The sequence below is a fragment of the Melozone crissalis genome, unplaced genomic scaffold (assembly GCF_028551555.1).
Source record: "Melozone crissalis strain CALT ecotype California unplaced genomic scaffold, PUWL_Pcris_2 ptg000014l_1, whole genome shotgun sequence".
Taxonomy (NCBI): Eukaryota; Metazoa; Chordata; class Aves; order Passeriformes; family Passerellidae; genus Melozone; species Melozone crissalis.
In genome coordinates, this window is record NW_026535792.1 from 18,697,643 (window position 1) to 18,717,723 (window position 20,081).

The window sequence follows — 20,081 nt, forward strand, 5'->3', positions numbered from 1 at the left end:
GCTTCCGCCTGCCCGACACGTCACCGCCGCTTCCGCCGCGCGGGAACCGGGACACCGGGCACCAGGGCGGGAACGGGAACGGAGCGGGCCTCAGCCCAGAGAGCCCCGCGCACCGGCACCCGCAGCCAACACAACACCCATCCAGCCAAACACCGCAGCCAGCAATGCCCCGCTCCATCAAAAGCCGTCCAACCCGTGCCCAGGTCCGTCCGTGCCTCTTCCAGTCACTCCCCTCCCGGGTACACACAGCGAACCAAACACACCGAACCAAACCCACACAGTGAACCAAATACACAGCGAACCAAACACACAGCGAATCAAACACACAGCGAACCACACACACAGGGAACCAAACACATCAAACCAAACCCATATTGAACCAAATACACATGGAACCAAATGCACACTGAACCAAACCCATAGTGAACCAAACACCAGGGAACCAAACCCACACTGAACCAAGCACACACTGAACCAAACATACATGGAACCAAACCCACATTGAACCAAACACACCGAACCAAATGCACACTGAACCACACAGCGAACCAAACCCACACGAACCAAACACACATTGAACCAAACACACAGCAAACCAAACCTACAGCAAACCAAACCCACAGCAAACCAAACACATCAAACCAAACATACACTAAACCAAACCCACACCGAACCAAACACACACTGAACCAAACCCACATTGAACCAAACCCCCATTCAACCAACACCAACACCCCTTACACTCCACACCCCATTCGGCCAACATCTCATCCAAGCTACACCCCCTATGACAGCCCTCCCCAGCAACCCCCATCCTACAGACACCTCCCATCCTACAGACACCCCACATCCAGCCTTTACTCGTCCAACCAACACACCATTCAGCACCCAGACAGCTCCGTATCCAAGCATCACGAGACCACATGGTGAGGAGCCCAAGCAAGGAGATAAATAGTTCTTAAATTATTTAAACATTGTCAGAGTAAACAATAACAAGCGGAGTTCTGGCTCAACAGAATGAAAAAAAATAATGGTATAGAAGGTAATTGTATTACACAAAGCATGGGTGTGACAAGGAATGAGGGAGGAAAGAGAGAGTCAATGTGACTACATGGAAAGAAACATCTCCTAAAGGATGGGAATGCCGAGCCACAGCAGCAGAGGAGCTATGGAGATACTGATGGCTGCAGGATGGAGGCTCCTGCTGTTCCAACACTTCTGTGGGCTGAGCTCTGCTCCTCTCCCCTCAAAATGAGCTGTCAGGGAGCCCTGGCACTGAGACATGGGGAGCTCTGGAATAGTTTCACTCCAGCTGACCCCACTGATGGGGGATTTACCCGCTTCTGGTGATGGTGCCAGGCTGAGCTCCACACTGGGATGAGCCATGGGGCCTGGCAATGCCCACCCCAGGATGACAGACACACGGCCAGCACGGCCCTCCTCAACACCCTACTCACCAAGGAGGACTGGGGCCTCAAAATCCTCTTTCAAGGATGATTCAGGTCCAAGACATTTCATTAAACTGCGTTTTGGAAAAGAATGTTGTTATTTGGGCATAACTAAAGAATAACCAGCACGACTTCCAGCTCGAGCTCATCCCATGTAACGCGGATCCCAGATCGGCCAGCACGGTCCTGACAAGCGCATTCGGCTGAGCCAGCATTATGAGTTAAAATGAGTAACACAAAGGCAGGATGGGGAGAGAAAAAAGAAGCCATAAATAGAAGGAGAAAGAAAGGGAGATTGGGAAGGCGAGGCTGGGGCTCTGGGCAGAGGCTGAGGCGGTGCACACTCAAAGGAGGAGAGCTCATCATCTGCAGGAAACTGCAGCTGCAAAGTGCTCCTGGATCCTCAGGAGCTGGCCAAACCCCACTGAGGGCTCTGGCCCTGCTTTCCCTTTTCACCTCTCTGGGCTGGCAGAGAGTTAGTGCTTAGGATGCAATGCCAGGGTTGGTTTTGTTTTTTTCTGTTTTAAATTTCCCTTACAAATAGGAGTTGCAACGTCCATCTCAAGAAATCAACAGAATATTTCAAAGATTTGCCCCATCCCCACCCTGTATTTTGAGTAGAAACCCCTCAACAAAAAAACCCCAATCAACCAAAAGGGCTTTTTTTTTTTTTTGCTTTTAAGTCTTAAGAGACTTTGAATGATTGTTCTGTGAGGTGCTGTTGGGGCCTTCTGCTCCACACGTCTGACTGTGCTCACAAAGAGCCGAGTCCCTTTTGCACTCTTTGTATTTGTTCTCCTCTTCCGCCGTAGTGTTCAACTCGCCATTGTAGTCCTCGTGTCCATTCTTACCCATCTCTATTTGTAACTTCTGCCTTTCATCCCCCTCCTCCTCCTCCTCCTCATCCTCCTCCTCCTCATCTTTGACTTTATGAACGATGAAGAGGTGTCTGTTCAGGGAGATGTGGGAGGTGTAGCAGAGGCCGCAGAACAAGCACTGGAAGGTGGAGCTGTCGCTCTTGTGCCGGGGGATGTGTTCCTGGAACTCAGTCCGGACGTCCGTGGCAAAGCCGCACTTGGCGCATTTCCAAGGCGCTCGCAGTTTTTTGGCTGGCGGCGCGTCCGACCCCGCAGCGCTCTCTGCCTCACCCAGCTCATCCTGTGCCATCCTCTTTGGAGATTTGGCCTTTAAAAAATAAGATTGAAAAGTTACTTCATCATTTGAACTCACGGAAGAGTAAGTGCTAAAATCCACACGCGAGTCTGGAGATGCCTGAGGGTGAAGTCATGCCTAGGGATCCCTTCCCTCCCCACACCCAAACACCTCACCAGTGCACAGGATTTCAGCTGCTGTCCTGTGATGTGAGATGGGAATGCTGGGAGAGGCTGGCAGGCCACAAACATGATGGGGAAATAGCTTAGAAGCAAGGAATCATGAAATGGTTTGGGTTGGAAGGGACTTTAAAGCTCATCCAGTTCCACCCCCTCATGGGCAGGAACACCTTCCACTGTCCCAGGGTGCTCCAAGTCCTGTCCAGCCTGGCCTTGGACACTTCCAGGATGGGGTAGCCATGACCTCTCTGGGTAAAAATCTGGTTTGGTGTGGGAAGGAGGAGCCCACAGAAGAGGGACAGCTGAGGGACACAGGGGTGGTCAATAGCCCAGACAACGCTTCTCAGATTAAACTCTGAACATTCTCCCCTCCACTCAGATTTTGTCCTCATGGCATCTCTCAGTAACTCATCCTATCTTAAAATCTTGCAGCTTCTTCTCCTTTGAGGATGACTTGCTTAAATATGTCCCGGCAGTGATATGCAAAATGTGTATTTTTAAAATAAATGGAGCAAAGAAGCCCAAGCAGCCAACCCTCCACTCCAATCCAAAACAAAAATCAGTAGAACAGTTATAGCTGCTATACGAAATTACACATTCCTACTTAAGGAAAATGCAGTTCTCATAGGTAATGCATCTAGCAAGTACTTTAAAACAGAAAATAAATCTTTTATAAGTAGCAGAAAAAATAAGGGAGAAAGAAGAAAAATGTGCCATGCTCGTGAATGGGGTACCAGGGGAAAACAAGGGTAAAAACAACCTTAAATAACAAAATAGACGGCATAAATGCCAGAGAAAATCTTGAGAAATGTAAGAAGAAATGCATGTTGTCCTGGAGCTGGTGCAGCTCAGCTGCACTGACCCTGCTGACCCTGGCCCTGCCAGAGGGAACCAGGCTGGATGGAACTGAGTGAGGGAAGGAGATCTGCCCCAAGGGTGGGAGGGTTTGACTGCCACGAGGCCACAGCTCGATGTAACACCCCGAATGAACAGCTACTAGCCAAGCACATTTAATTGTACATTTAATTTTCCATGAAAATAGGGATCAGTTACTTCTGCTCTGTCTCTCTCTGGAGCTTTCACTTTGGCCATCTGGGATAAGTCTGGGTTTTTGATGCCATGCATGAGGCTGATGTGGTTCTCCAGCATGAATGGCTGAGGAAATGTCTGATTTTCATCTGTGCAGTACCTTGGAAATAAAAAAAAAAGAAGACAATTTATTAGAGGATATGCTCTTTGTATTGTGCCAAACCAAGAGGTGCAATTGGAGACAGACTCTGGTGAGTAATGTACCATGAGATTACCAAAATACACAGCAAAGCAATGTTTCAATAATAAAATATTACATTGAGAGAAATCTAGAACAGTTTGGAGTTTGCCACAGTGCTCATGAATGAGAGTAGGACATGTCTTCTTTCAGTGCTAAATAAACATAGTTACTAGTGGGGGTCAGGCACCCTGTGACAGGTGCCAGAGAGGATAAATGATCAGGATGGAAAACACATGGCAGAACAACAAAAATGGACCCTGAGATAACTACACAGAGAGAGCTGGTGACTCGTGTGACACTGAGGAGGTGTGTGACACAACCCAGCCCTGCACCCAGGGAGAACCAGCATTGCACCCACCAGACTGTGCCACAACACAGCTCTAAAATTCTTACCAAACTGCTGAAATTCCAACTTTTATCCCAACAGTCTAGGCAGAAACACTAATTAACATGTCACTTAAATGTAACTCATGTTCAAACCTGGCACAGCTGCTCCAGAGCTGGTGACACCTCAAAAAGAAGCTGGTGATGGGGATGTGCTGTCTGCACCTTGGCTCCTGGATCACTGAGATCACCTGCAATAAGTGCCAGGCCTTGCAGACATAAACCACCCTCCTGAAGTGCACAGAGGGCTCTGTTAGCAATTGGGAAAGCCAAAATTGAGTCTTTGTGCTGTTCTTGCCAGCACAACATGGTGAAACTCCATCACACACAGACCTGAGCAAGGACAAGTGACACCAGAGTCCCCTGAAGTGCCCTAATTGCATCTGGGACAGAGGACAACAGAGAGGAGCTGAAGTGTCTCTGGATAACAAAGATACTTTCTAAAAGAACAGAAGAAGATTCCTACTGATCTTCCAGTATAACTAGAGGGAAATTAAATGATGTGAAAATGCAGACATGCTCATTGAATACTTCTGGGTTTTAACAGGAGTTGCTCAGAGGCTAAATCAATATTTAATGATGATGGAATTTTTCTTCTTCGTGGAGGAAAGCTGAGAGGTTATTAAGCGGTATTTATCAAAAATAAACATGTTGAAAATCAAGTGTTTCAGACACTTTGTACTCAAGACTTGGAAAAGAAGGTAAGATAACAATAACCAAGTGAATTATGAAAGAAAATACACAATACATCACAATATTTTGCAATTTGCTCTAATTTAGAATTCTTCTCATGTGAGCAGGGAAAGATGCTTGCCTAACCTGAAAGACTCCAGTGACAAGCATGGCAGGAGGGTGTTCAGGTAAGTCCTTCACCACTGGTTGCTCCCTACAAATTTATCCCAAGCCAGAGACCTAAGCAGGGCAGGGGAGAAAGGGGAAATCACAGCTGGAAATGTTAGAAACCAGAGGAAGGTCACCTACAAGCAAGAGTCACAAAAATTGTCAATAATCAGATCCATGACAGATTTTATTCATGTTTCACATGGAAACCCAGGAGAAGAGGGTGACATGAAGTTAAGGCATCAAAACCCCTGAAGAGAGTAACAGGTGAGAGTGACACAAAATTCCAAACAGAAAGAAGGAAAAGAGACACCAGATCCACAAGAAAGGAGGAGCAGTGGACATGTGATGCCTCACAGAGCACTGAAAAGAGTCAAGGAGGAACGCAAAGGCTGGAGGTAAGAGTTTTAGAGCAGTGCTCTATAAATAAGAGGGATCAAATGGAAGACAGAACAAGTGACCTCAAACCAAACAAGGAGCAGCTCTTGGAGATGCTGGCAGAGAATTTCAAGGAGGAGGTTTCATCTGCAGAGTGCTGTGATTTCAGTGATGAAGAGAGCACAGCCACTGTCCAATTAAGACTTCATCCACAGATTTTGAGAAGGAGCAAGCACAAGCTGCAGAATTAAATGCAACCACAACTCCCTTGGATTGCTAGCTGTGTTTTCCCTGCTGGCATGATCACTGTCCCTTGGGTGAACCAGTGGATCCACAGCTGTGTGTTGTTCTGAAAAGCAACAAGGTAATGCACAGCAGGCTGGCATATCCTAGGCTGTCAGGAATTTCCACACAAATCCTTCTTCTAGTAACATCTTATGCTCATTTTGATCCTGAAACATTCCACTTTAAAAACAACTGATCCAGAGAGAACAGATTTACACAGATCAGGTGAGTGGAACACCCAAGACCATCAACCACAAACTTAAAGTTGAATGAAACACAATAGGAGCCAACATTTCATCTCCTCCAGAAGTTCCAAGTCAGAGCAGTTACAAGAAAAGGAAAGTTTAGAAGTCCTGGATGGAAAAATGTCTCAGGAAGGTATTCCCAGTGGTAATGCCTGTGCTGTATCAATTTACTAAAAGCTGCTGTGGCTCACTAGATAGTTCAAAAAAACACAATACATGAGGAATGTACTTGTGCTCTTCAGATATTGGTATGAGGTTTTAGCAACTTGATTGCAGTGAAGTGACAACACACATCAAAAATGCTTGTATTAAACTAAAATTTTAGATAAATTAGAAAAATCCTCCAACCATCCATCACTGCAAACTTATTTTCCAACCCAAATGTGCTTTCATCCTATCTCAAAAGGATGTCTCAGAATGAGACAGGAAGGAATTTTGCATGGTCACTCAGCAAACAACTCTATCTGCAGCAGTTATAAAGGTAGATTCATAAGCACTGGGCTTTGTCCTGAACTGAGATTGTATCCACAGTTAAAATACATGGACCAGCAATGATCTTCATTCACCACTGATTTCCATAACTTGTCTGAAGTCTCCAGATCAATGTTCCAGCTTTGAGGTGTGACTTCCCAAGCAATTCCAGCAAGATTAATTCTGTGCAGTCAGTTCTGCCCTTCCACAGCAGTGACAAGATCTGGTTCATTATTAGGATTTTACATACCTTCTGCACCCAAAGAGAAGGCACAAGAGTGCTGCATGACCACACCAACCACAAAGCAGCGAAAGACTGACCCAAAATTTTATTGGCTGTTTCACAACTATGCAAAACATTAATCTTATTTACCACCTTGTCCTGGGTTGACTATATGATGCTTTTATCCCCAGTTCTGTTCTGTTTATGCTGAATAGTAAGTTTTGCACCTTTAAGACTTGATCCAAGAGTGAAGGGGGGAGAGAAGAAGCAGCAGTTTGTTTTCTGACACTGCACTCACTCCTCCACATTCCTGCTCCTGGACTGTGTTGTCTGTGGATGGACAGACACCGGGACAGAGCTCTCCTTTGCTTTTGGTCAGTTTTAGCTAGCTGAGGCAAAGAAATTCCCTGGACTGTGTTTTTTCCCTTTTCTTTGGACCTCTTGAAACTGCTCTGGACTGAACACCCAGGGGAGCACCAGCAGCTGCACCTGTGGCCCAATGGGCAGGGCCTGGGCCATGGCATTTCCAGCAATGAGGGACTGACCAGAGACTGAGTGAGCTGAACTGCAACCTGGGAAGGGGGTTTCTCAGTTTGTCATCTCTTTTGGAGCAGCAAGGGGTTTTATTGTTTAATATTGTTTAGGTTTTATTGTTTAATAAACATTTTTTTCACTTTTTTCCAAGGAGGTATTTTCTACCGGACCGGTTTGGGGAGAGGGGCCAATTCAATCTGCTTTCCTAGAGGAACCCCTTTAGGGGTCCTCTCCAAAATTTGCGCTGAACCAGGACACACTGCAGATATCAAACCACACCTTCCCTTAAGTTTCTACAAGACATTCACTGTGCAGTCAAAAGCAAGGAGTTTTTTAGCCACTAAGTCTCTTGTGTTTAACACATTCTTCTCCTCACTTTCCTTCAGTAACTCACAGCCTGCAGCAGACAGGAGCAGCAGACAGGAGTTACTACAACTCCCAGACTCAGAGGGCGAGGGTGCTGCTGCCCAGGGGCACTGGGTACGTACCAGCAGGTGTAGACCTTCTTTGCTGTGTCGTGGTTGTTGCGGATGTGCCTGCGCAGGCTGTTGGAGGCGTTGAAGGAGCGCTCGCACTGCCGACAGGGGTATCTCTTCATGGACTGCAGGCAAAGAGAAACACCTCTCAGCAGCAGGGACAGGGAAGGCACTTGTTGGGTTCTAATTCCCTTCCTCTTCACCTGGACATTACCTCTCACATGCAAAAAAATCCCTTAATAATATGTAATTCTGCTGATGGAGATCACTAAGGCTTTGAGATCTCACTTAGATTCAGCCCTACAGCTGGGTAATAGCAGCACTGATCTTATTAAAGCAGGACTATGTCACAGACATCTTTTCATTAAAATCCTTTTTTTAGGATTTTTCCTGCTGGAGCTGAGAAGCTTCAGCAACAAATGTAAATAATTGTTATCTGCTGCAGTGGAATGCAACAGATCCACCTGTGATTGGCCCCTCTTGGATGTTTACAATTAATGGCCAATCAAGGACTGAGCTCTCTCGGACAGAGTCGGAGAGAGCTCCTTTGTTATCATTCTTTTCTATTCTATTCTTAGCTTAGCCAGCTTCTGAAGAAGCCTTTTTCTTTCTATTCTTTTTAGTATAGTAATAAGGTTATATATATATATAAAAAAATAATAAATCAAGCCTTCTGATCATAGAATCAACATTCTCGCCTCTCTCTTCACCTGCAAACCCTTGTGACCACGGTCACAAGACTACCTAAAGCACGTGCTTAATTTTATTGATGTTTTTGTTAGGAATCATACATATGCTTTTCCTGTGGGTTCATTTGGAACCACTGGACCCCATGCAGAATTCCCTCAGTGGAAGATCCCTTCAGCCTCAGAAGGCAGCAGGACCCCAGTTAAGTACAAGTCCACTTACCCTTCTAGCTCCTTGTAATTCAGCACAAGAAAAGGGCAAGATGCTAAACAGCATCACATGGGCCTTTCTGTTATCCCTATTCTGTTATCATACATTTGGATGTATGATATCCACATTCCCCTAAGAAAGTCTGTCCTTTAACCAGCCTCCTCCAAATTTTTCTACAGCCCTTTAGCCCTTTATATAACCTGCATGTACATTCCAGTTTAAATCTTCTTAGGCTTGTTTAATGAATACATCTATGTATTTAACTATTTGTCCAATTCCCTACTTCTGTGACATTCAAATGGGAAAATCCAGCACTCAGCCTGCCCTCATCTTTTTCTCTTGAAGTGAGGACATCATCAAGTCAAGGACAACCCAGCCCTCCCCAAATCAAGCTAGAAGGACTCAAACACAATGATCCAGATTCCCATTCATGGCTGGGTGACTCAGGATATCAAGCAGGAAATCCTGATGCCAAAGTACTGGGAAATCTGGCTGCACACAGCATCTTGGCCCATGTTCTGCCAGCAACAAGGATTAGCTTGACAAAAGTAGGTCAAGGCTTGATCTGGATGAAACACACAAAAATTGAGATTTGCAATTCTTGTAATGACAGCCCTGCAAAGGGGCCTGGAATGTAGGAAACTGGTGCTCTTCCCCATCTCCCTAGCTCAAGTATTTCATTCCAGTCTTACCCTCCCATGATTTCTCTTCATGTGGGACACGTAGGTTTCCCGATCAGGGATCCACTGTGAACACTCCTTGCAAGTCCAACCAGTTCTTCTCAGCCTGGACTTGGATTCGGGGTTATGTCCTTCCACCCTCATGTCTTTCCTCGTCAGAGGAGAGGAGGAAGTCCCATTGGCTACCAAAAGCTCCTTTGGAGAGGTGTGAACTTGGTTCCTTGAAGCCTTCTCAGATTTCTGCCGAAAGTTTGAGAGCTCCTCAGGATTGCGGGGGACTCCATGAACACCCTGTGCAACAGGAATAGTGGAAATGCAGGTAACATTTACATGTAATTCATATTCCACACCTTTATTTATAAATAAATACCATTCACTATTTAAACACATTATTTAAATCCCCACTGGCCAAACTATGTGCTGTTGTCTTATTCCTGTATGTTCTCCCATTTCTCCTAGAAGCTGCTGCAGTGCTTTCCCTGACAAGAGATCTTCCCAAGAAACATGAAATTTCTATTTCTGTTTCCTGCATGACAACAGCCACTCCTTGGTGCTGCCTGTTTAGCATTTTTGGATGAGTCCTGGGAACTCTGGTTAAACAGGGAACATGTAATGGAAGAGAAATTTCAATTGTCATTACTTCAAGAGGCTAAGCTCTAAAAACACAGAGCTTTAGTAAGCTCTGAATGAAATGTTGCTCCAAAGCTGCTTCATTTTTGCTCAAGGGATGGAAGGAGAAAATGTTAAGTTTCTCCAAGTCTATTTCCTTCAATTCCACTCCATCTCTTGATATTTACATTTTTCATGGTTCAAAACTTTGCTCCTGACATATAAGATCAAGCATAAAGCCAGGAACCAGCCTTATAAGGAATATGGCTCCAGGCTCTTTGGTTATTCAACAGGCCAAAATCCAAAAGTCCCCCAAAAAGTTATTTTAACAAAAAAAATTGAACATAAGGAAAATAATCTAAAAATGAAGAGCTGTGGGAAAGCAAAAGCAAGTAAAAGAACAACATACCAAAGAAACCTCAAGAAACTCCCCCAGGAACAACAGTTCATCCACACAAAAGGCTAATTTAGAGGTTTAATTGTGCGCAGTAATTAATAACGGGTAAAGTCTCAACACATGAAAGCCTCAGGCATTTGGAAATCTTTCTGTGGGTTAGACACCAAACAAACCTCCAAACACAAGGGCTCAGCTGAGAAGCCTGTGTGTACTTTGCACCTGGCCCAGCTGATGCCCACAGAAGCCACAGCACTGCCAGTTCCTCAGGAACACAGACACATCACCTTCCTCCCCATCTGGAAATCTCTGGAGGGTTTCAGTGCCCATTACTCCACTGTTACACCACAAATGAGGAGCATGGAAAAATGAAGTGATTTCTCTGCAGAATCAACACCAGGAAGCAGAGTAACCCCTGCTCTGCAATGCTCTAAACCTGAGGAAGATGAGGAGGCACATGGATTCTTTATTTTGCATGTAGGCACACACTAGACAGCAGCTCTGAAAAACTCTACCACATGAGGGTGATCTCAGAGGAGATGGGGGAGTGCAATTACTCCCCTGCCACAGCCAAAAAGCCTTCAGTCACCTCAGAGGTTGAGACAAAGTTTCGTGGTGAAGATCTCGGGGTGCTGATGCACAGACTGCTGCAGGCAGATCCCTGGGCTGGGATCTGACAATGAACCACAAGGTAAATATCTCAGCTCCAGTTTTCTAGCACTGGGGATGAACACCTCTTTGAAGGTCCTAGCCTTAATCTCAACTCTATTTTCCTAGCTATAATGCACCAAGATTAGCAATCATCAGCTTCACAGGAGGGCTTCAAATTGTAATTCATTACTGCATGCAAAGCACTTCCAGATTTGCAAGTTAAAGACACGGGGGAGAGAGCAAGGAAGGAGTTTTGAATGGGTTTTGCTTTCAGGAATGAGCTAAAAAATCTTCTGGCTTTCTCAGCGTTAGTATAAACAAAATAAAGTCACTGATTAAAAAAAAAAGTCCTTTTTTTCCCTTATCAAAGGGCAAGCTTTTTCTTCAATGTGCCACAGAGAAATCTTCTGAGATGATTTTTGTGAGGTGTTGTTGGGCACTGAACATAAAAACATCCTGAGTAAGATAACAGAAAAATGTAACCCCTTTACATTTATGGGATAATCAGACCTGTAAGGCTGGTACCTCCAGGGCAATAATTTCTGCCTCCCTCAGTCCCTCTTGCAGCCTGGTGTGGTTCAGAGCAGCAGGAATCAGGCTGTTAAATGCCACATAACCTCCTCTGAGGCTGCTGCAAAGGGGCCAAAGCTCTCCAGGGGAGCACCCAAAATGGCAGATCCAGCTTCCACTATATAAATTCAGTAACACTGTGGGCAGAGAATAATTGTTCCTGTCTCCCAACCAACAAAAAGCTGCCACATGAATTTAATTACTTTCTGTGAGAGGCTGGGGACTCCCCATCCCTGGAAGTGTTCAAGGACACACTGGACAGCACCCAGAGCAAGCTGAGTTAGTGGAAGGTGTCCCTGCAGGGGGAGAATGAGATGGGCTTTAAGGTCCCTTCCAACCCAAACAGTCAGTGATTCTGTGCTTCCATGAAAATACAAGAGTTAAAAATCAAAGAGCTTTAACTGTATAAACAAATTTTTGTCATAAAATGCATCTAGATGAGAGGAACTACCAGCATTAAGACCAACTAACACAAACCACTCCACTGATATTTCCACATCATGTAAATCACTGCAGTCTGTATTTTCCACCAAGATACTCCTCAAGAATCATCCACTTCTTGAACCTCTTGCCCCACATGGTTGATGTACATTCTCTGTGAACTCAAAAAATGAGATTTTGCACCAGTAAGGGAGAGAGTTACCTACCTTGACATGCTGCATTAGCTGCTGCTTCTGCATATACACCAGCTGACACTGTGGGCACTTAAACACTCCCACTAACAACTTGCTGGGGTTCTGCTGGAAGTGCTCCTGGAGCAGCTTCTTCTTGTTAAAGACCATCTCACAAGAGCATTTGTAGATCACCCTTAAACAATTAAAGAAAGTAAATTCAGTCTCTCAGCCTCAAGAAAACAATGTAAAAAGTTATCCCAGCAACCCCAGAAAGGGATGGACTTCTGAGAAGGGCTGTGCTCTCCATGTATTGTCAACACACACCCACGTGGGCAACTGCACCAGTAACTCAACTGGGAAGAACATCAAAATGCCTCAGGCACATACCACAGCTTGCTAAAAATAAGTTTACTTCTATGCATATGCATAACCCCGTGTGTATGAGCACAGACAGATGGGAGCAAACACAAAGCAAACCAGCCAGAGCTACACATGGCTTTCAATCCCACCTTTCCATAGTTCTTCACTTAAAGCACAGATTTTTGGCACTAGCTCAAGCCTTGGAGGGAACAGCTAGAGGGTGGAAAAATCAGGAGGCTTCTCTCTAGTGATTTTTGGGGGCAACACTGCCTGGGATAACTCTCCTCTTCCATAAAGTGCCAGATTCCCTGGGGACATCTACCAAGAGGTGCCACTGAGGGTCCTGCTGGACAAAGAGGTGACAATTAAATTCCTTTTATGAATGTTTAGCTCTTGCTTGTCCAAAGCCCTCTCCTCCTACCCAGGAGACTGTGTACCACGGCATGCTCTGCTTTGGAACAGACCCCTGCTGGTAGACAAAGCAGCTCATCTCATACAAGGATAAAAAACAAAACTAGATAAAAAACTGTGAGGGAAAGGGAGAATCCTGGATCCATCCAGCAAAGGAGAAGAGATAAAACCAAAACACTTACTGAGTAGTCTTGTGAGGCTCTGCTGGGTGCTGGCTGGCCACGTGAGCCATGGTGGTGTCAGCAGACTTGAAGGCCTTGGGGCAAAAAGAACACTTGTGGAAGACTTCGCAGTGTTTCTCGTGGATGTGCACTTTGAGCATGGCCAGGGTCATGAAGACAACTCCACAGTGGATGCACCTGGGGGAGGCAGGACAAAGAGCTGAGTTACAGCCACAGCACCACTTCCATCACACCCACAGAATGGCACACATGGGAGGACCAGGCTGTGGTGAGTCCTTGCTTCAATCAGTTCAATCTCTTCCGTGTTAATGTGGAAGAGCCAAGGAGGAATGCAAAACAGGAATTCTGGGCAGAACTCACAGCTAAATGGTACCAACAAGATCTATAAAAGAAACCTTCAGAGATTAAAACAACCCAAAAAAGAATGACGATGTGGTTCAACAGAATGCCAGCCTGTGAAAGCCAATTCCAGCACAGGGCACAAGTGAAAGACTAAAGTACCTGATGAGATCTCCCTGTGGCAAAAAGTAGCACAAATACCCAGAACAAAATAAAGAGAAAGAATATTCAGTTGGAAATCTTCAGCAATTGCTACTCCACTGAACTCTAGAAAATCACAACAGCAACAAAAACACCCAAGGAACTGATAAAGCTCATTAAGATACAGGTGCTGCCTAGAAAGTGCTTGTCTGGAAGCGCTGTTTGGCTGCTCAGAGAAGAGAAAGGGAGAAGCAGAAAAGGATCTTCTCAGCAGCTGAAAACAAGGCCAAGAGGAGAGCAGGGCCACCCTGCTGCTCCCAGCTTGCCTCTCCTCCAGACACATACCTGTGACAGGTCCTGCCTCACATTCCCACAAGATGGCAACAATCAGCAGCCTCACTTCATTTCACTTTGACACTCCCCACATCTGCCTGCTGTGCTCAGAGATGCCACACTCCAACTTCCAAGGGCATGTGAGGATGCAGCCACCTGTCCCCACCTGCCTCCAGCACCCCAGCCACAGGGTTTGGTGCCCCTCTGCTGATGTGGGACCAGAACAGGCTCTCCCAAGGATATTCCATTAGAATGACACCAGTGGAACCCTGCTTAAGCCAGCACTGCATGTCCAGATGTCAGAGAGGGGAGCCCAGCCTGGGAATGCAAAGGCCAACCCTTGCACAGGTGGGATGTGAGAGATGCACAAGGAATGACCTCCTCACCTCATGAACAGGTTTTTGCTCCCTTTCCCTCCTTCCCCTGAGGCTGTGTCTGCCCACAGCACTGCTGGGGCACTGTGCTCAGTGCTGCTGGCACAGATGGACCCCAGCTATCGTGCCCTGGCACAGCTCCAAGCCCCTATCATAAACAAACAAGCTGCTGGAATATCCTTCCCTCCAAACCAGCCTCCCAGCAGCGTTTAGGAAACAAGCCCAGGCTTTGAAGTTGCACTTCAAAAGATCATTAGGCAGAAGCCAGCCTGAAGGAGCCAAACCCTCTCCCCCACACTTTTAAGAAAACACAGAATTGCTGTTTTCTTAAATTTCAAGAGGGAAGCAGTGACAGAAGCTGGTGTGACCTTTGGGGAAGCATGAAAACATTCTGCTGGGGTAGTTCTGCCTTCAAGCCTGATCCTCAACGTATGGAGAGGGGGAGAGAGACTTTCTAACACAGTAACACCAGGAACCAGGTTATTGTGGAAGAATGAATTCCCAAATATAAATGGAAGAACAAATACCAATCCTGGCAGTAAGGAATATCCAAGGGGCTTCCTCCACAAACACTCCATGAATTAAAAAGAGATGGTTCTGCCTGATGCTTGATTTTGGGAAGTACTTCATTAAGCATGAGGAATGAAACAAGCACTAACTCAGGGTCAAAGGATCACAGGTTAATTTAATTTACACTAAATGGAAGTCTAAACAACAGCCACGTTGTAATTAAGAATCCCAGTGCCAGAAGGACAAGGTCTCATAAACTAATTAGCTGAACAAAGTGGATGGAGAATGTCAAGGGGTTTGCCATGTAATTCCTGCAAATTGCAAATCCTGCTATCATCCCCAGTGCTGCTGGATCCCTCAGGGCAGGGAGGGTTGGCTGGGAGTCTTGGAAAGCATCCTGTGAGACGAGATAACAGCTACAAGATGTTGTCTTAACCCTCAGAACGCTTCCTACGCCATCACCTTCCAGCCCCTCAATTCTCCAAATGGCACCAAGCAGAAAAATGAGTCCCAAACTGGTGGGGACACCTGGAAGGGGCTTGGAAAAAATGGGGAAGGTGACATTGGAGCCAAGAAGAAAGGAGCATTAAGGACAATCTTGTAAAGTTTCATTTTTAACTGCAGGAGACCATTCTCATTTTCAGTGCAATCACTAGCCATGACTCAACTCCAAATAAAACAACCATAGCCCAAATTTAATTGAAAGCATAGGGTTATGAGCAGAAAAGGAGACAGAATAAGGACTTATCACAAAGCCAAACCTGTGCTCCAGAAATTCAAGAAAAATAGGGACATAAAGAGAAGCAGCTAAAGTCAAGCTGATCCTAGGAGGGATTTAAAGAATTCCTCAGCTTTTCAGCTCTGCAAGTAAGAAATGTGAAAGAAAATAATTAAGTCACTCTTTGACTACAGGGCAGATGCCACAGATTATCTAGATGTGGTTCTGCAACCAGAATTTATCTCTTCTGCTTTCAACAATGTCAGTGACATCAGCCCTGCAGCAGAGTCAGACAGGATAACAAGGATGGCACAGCCAGACATTGACCTGTCTGGTGGACTCAGTTTTCACAGATGAGCTTCAGTAGATGTGGATTAGAGGAGAAGTTAAAGAAATTCAGCTTTTAGAGAAGCTGGGTAAAGCTAAAAAATCTTTAAGTATAATTTGTGAGCTTTGCCTTCATTTAGAGCTCCATTAATGTCCCTGGAACAGGGAGCAGGTATCTGCTAAAGACATCTGCAGAAAGATGGAAGCTCTCCTTGCTGGATTCTCAGGTGCCACTGAAGTCCCAAGAACTGCACCAAACCCAAGTTAATTTTCTGACATCTCCTCCATACCCCTTTTTCCATCTCAGGGAAAAAAAACCATTTTTTGCTCCAGCTTTCCTCCTCCCCAGATTAACTCATTTTCAAACAGCCCCAGTGTCACAGCCATTTAACATGTGATGGAATTAATTCTTTGTTGTGGGCTGGGTCTCCTCAAATCAGATCCCACATTAAAAAACCTTATCTGTATATAATTAAACTCAGAATTAGTTTGTTATGTGCCTCTTGTCTTCACAGTTGAAAGAAAAAGCCCTTGAAAACCTCAGTGTGATTCAGACCAAACCACACAGCAGAGCTTCCTGAAGTTGCAGACATCTTAAAAGAACATCTCCAAGAGCAGAAATTGCCCTGTTTGTTTGAATTCTCAGAGTATTTAATGGCAACCAAGAGAAAAAAACAGAACTTTAAGAAAACTCAAAAGATCACCCAGTCTCATCTCCCAAGCAAACCATCATGTGTTAAGGGCTGTGCTGCAGCTCAGGTGATCTAAACATGAAAAGGAGGGAAGGCTCATAGGGAAAAGTAACATGTTATTAGAGCAAGTAGTTTACTTGGAGAAAAGATATTGTACCACATCCAGAACCTTGGGAGGCTTCTCCACCTGTCTCAGCTCATGAGAAATGTTTGGACATTTGCAGGGGCATAGAAGGAAATAATCTGTGCCCTTCTCATAAAGGCATACATCCTCAGCCAATTACAACTGACATAAATATAAATTCAAGCCTTAAGGAGATTTACAGGATTAAGATCTGCAATCTTTTTGCTGTAAGTATCAATCCTGAGACATCCAGCTGCAACATGAATTCAATACAAGAGCTTTTCAGCTCAAAGACACCACAAAATAATGTCTGCTCTCAGAAACCTCCCTTAAATCCAGTTAGTAATCATTTCCCATTTCAAATGTGTCCTGTCATGCAGAAAACCATGCCAGGCTCCAGCTACATCCACTTTCATTTCTGCTGTAAGTGAGACAGTTCACAGCCACAGAAGGTTCTGGGTTGAAAGGGACTTTTAAACTCATCCCTTCCACTCCCTGCCATGGGCAGGGACACCTTCCATTACACCAGGTGGCTCCAAGCCCTGTTCAACCTGGCCTTGAGCACTTGCAGGGATGCATGTCCTAGTTTCAGATGGAACAGAGTTCATTTCTTCTCAGTAGCTGCTACAGTGCTGTGTTTTGGATTCAGAATGACAATAACATTGATAACACACTGATGTTTTGCTTTTTGCTAAGTTATGTTTATCCTAAATCAAGGACTATTTTTTGGTGTGTGTGTGTGTGTGTGTCTCCTGCTCTGCCAGTGAAAAAACACACAAAACAAATCAGGAGAGAGCACAGCCAGGACAGACACAGCCACAACCTCACAAGCACACCCAGACTGCAGAGGTGCAAATCCAGCTTCACAGGGAGCCTGAGCTCCCTGGCATGGATGTCCTAGTTTCAGATGGAACAGTTAATGTCCTCTCAGTAGCTGCTGCAGTGCTGTGTTTTGGATTCAGAATGTGAATAACACTGATAACACACTGATGTTTTGCTTTTTGCTAAGTTAGGTTTATCCTAAGTCAAGGACTGTGTTTTTTTTGTTTCCTGCTCTGTGAGAAGACACACAACAAAATCCCAGTATAATGAGGTTGGAAGAGACCTCTAAGATCATCAAGTCCAACCTGTGCACTACACCTCACCTAGACTACAGCACCAAGTGCCATATCCAGTCTGTTTTTAAACACACCCAGAGATGGTGATTCTACCACCTCCCTGGGAAGAGCATTCCAGCACTTTATTACTCTTTCAGTGAAAAATTTCTTCCTGATATCCAACCTATCCTTTCACTGATGTAGCTGGAGACTGTGTCCTCTGGTTCTGTCAGTGCTGCCTGGTGGAAGAGACCAACCCCACCAGCCACAACCTCCCTTCAGGGAGCTGTAAAACAAACTGGGAGGGAGCACAGCCAGGACAGGTCTCAGGATTCTGGTGCTCACAGTGACCCCAAGATGTGTCACAAAGACTCTTTTCCCAGCCCGGTGGTCAAAGAAGAAGTCAGGACTCTTCTATTCTCGTTCTCAAGGTTGTTTATTGTTTCTTATCTATAAAATTCTTTCTCTGGCCTGCCTAGGTCTGTTCAGCAGGTCAGACAGAGGCACTCTGCCTGCCCTCAGGGCAGTGTTATCTTTTATACTAAAAACTACATTATTGACCATAACTTCCCAATACCTATCACCTATGTTAGACAGTGAGCTTCTACTCTAAACCAATCCAAAAGTGCCACCATCACAGCAGAAGATGGAGGCCAAGAAGAAGAAGGAGAAAGGCTGGACATGCCCAGATTCCTCCATCTTGCCCCTGAACCCCCATTCTAAAAACCCCAAAAATCTATTTTTCACCCTGTGACAAACTATTATTCTACTTAGACTTTCGTGGCTTGCAGATCCTCATATAAGGTTGGTCATTTTTTCCATGGACCATAATTGTTGACACCCAACCAAACCATGATTGGTGAGTGGACTCAAAAGAACAATTCAGTCAGCAAAATTCAAAAGAGAAGCGTTGACAATTTGGACCCAAATTGTGATGCAGAAATCTTCCACTGGGCCAAGCCAAAAAGAGTTGCTGTATCCCTGTTCCTTCTATGGGTAGCAGCAGAAAAAGATCCAATGTCTACCTGCCTGGTAGGGATTCCATTGCAAGCTGGAGAGCTCACAGACAAGTTAGATACACCTATACTTCACCCAAATCCCAAACCAAATCACACACAACCCCACAGTATCTGTCACCAGTGAGCTGTAATGATTAAAAATCCCATAGAAGAGTGGCTGCCAAAATTACCCAGAGCTGCTCAGGAGCCTCAAGAGTTAGAGCTGTTGGGTTCCTCCCCTGCACCATACTGCATACATTTCTTCTTTATCCCATGTTCCAACACCAAGCCTTTTAACAACATTAAACATTGAGAGGAATTCACTGCCAAAAGATGGTGTAAGGTTTTAAGCCATATTGCAGCAGACAATCCAGACCATTCACATCCCAAAAGCCTCCCCAAAGGTTTGTTTTTAATTTGTGGGGATCGGGCATGGGCAGGAATCCCTTCTGCACTTTTTGCATGGCAGTTTTTGCCTCTGAGGCCAGCTCCCTGGGAGAGGCTAGCTCTCTCTCTCCCTTCAGTAAATTGAGAAGGGGAGCTAGGTGCTCATTGGTGAGGCCCAGTCAAGGCCTGACCCAGGTCAAAGACCCACACAAGGAATGGAGATCTGCCAGGGTTTTGGGATCAATGGTCCATGCAGTGATTTGCAAGCCCAGGTAATTCCAAGGTGGCATCCTCTGAACCTTGTCTTCCTGCAGTTGGAATCCAGCAGAGGTTAAAACTTTAACCACTAGGTCAAGTGTATTATGTCATTGGGGGCACACACACATGCACATGACATAATCCAAATCACAGGTGCCTTGGGCTCTGTGCCAGGGTCTCTGAGCCCCCTGGGCAGAGGTTTGGGCAATCCAGGGCAGCCAGAGGGATGCCTCAGTGCAGAGGTGTGAATGCCAGCTCCCAGGGAGCCTGGAGCACCCACCTGAAGCCAACCTTGCGGGAGTAGTGCAGGCAGTTCTCCTTGACGTGCGTCTGGAAGTAGGCGGAGCGGCACACGGCGCCGCACTCGGGGCAGCAGTACGGGGACTTGTGAGCGTGGATCCTCTGGTGGGCACAGAAACTGCACTGGTTGGGCAGCATCATCTGGCACACTTGGCACGTCTGAGGGAGGAAAGGTTACATTTGGGAGTTATTTTCTACTTGGGGTTTTTTTTTCCTTCCCAAATTCACCC

At 45.6% G+C, this 20,081-nt stretch overlaps 1 protein-coding gene across 3 annotated transcripts in view; it reads right to left on the minus strand.

Moving 5' to 3' along the window:
* Nucleotides 1–941: 941 nt before the first annotated feature.
* The window catches only part of ZNF592 (zinc finger protein 592), a 39,362-nt gene continuing 20,222 nt past the window's right edge, over nt 942–20,081 (minus strand). For 2 of the 3 annotated variants that reach the window (XM_054272906.1, XM_054272907.1), the window contains exons 3-9: nt 19,832–20,010; nt 13,254–13,430; nt 12,334–12,493; nt 9,475–9,753; nt 7,898–8,010; nt 3,800–3,968; nt 942–2,633 (exon numbers count right to left, since the gene is read on the minus strand). In XM_054272906.1, the coding sequence (XP_054128881.1) occupies nt 2,127–2,633; nt 3,800–3,968; nt 7,898–8,010; nt 9,475–9,753; nt 12,334–12,493; nt 13,254–13,430; nt 19,832–20,010 (1,584 nt within the window). In that variant the 3' untranslated portion in view covers nt 942–2,126. The remainder of the gene's footprint in view (nt 2,634–3,799; nt 3,969–7,897; nt 8,011–9,474; nt 9,754–12,333; nt 12,494–13,253; nt 13,431–19,831; nt 20,011–20,081) is intronic. The other variant, XM_054272908.1, reaches the window with a different exon arrangement.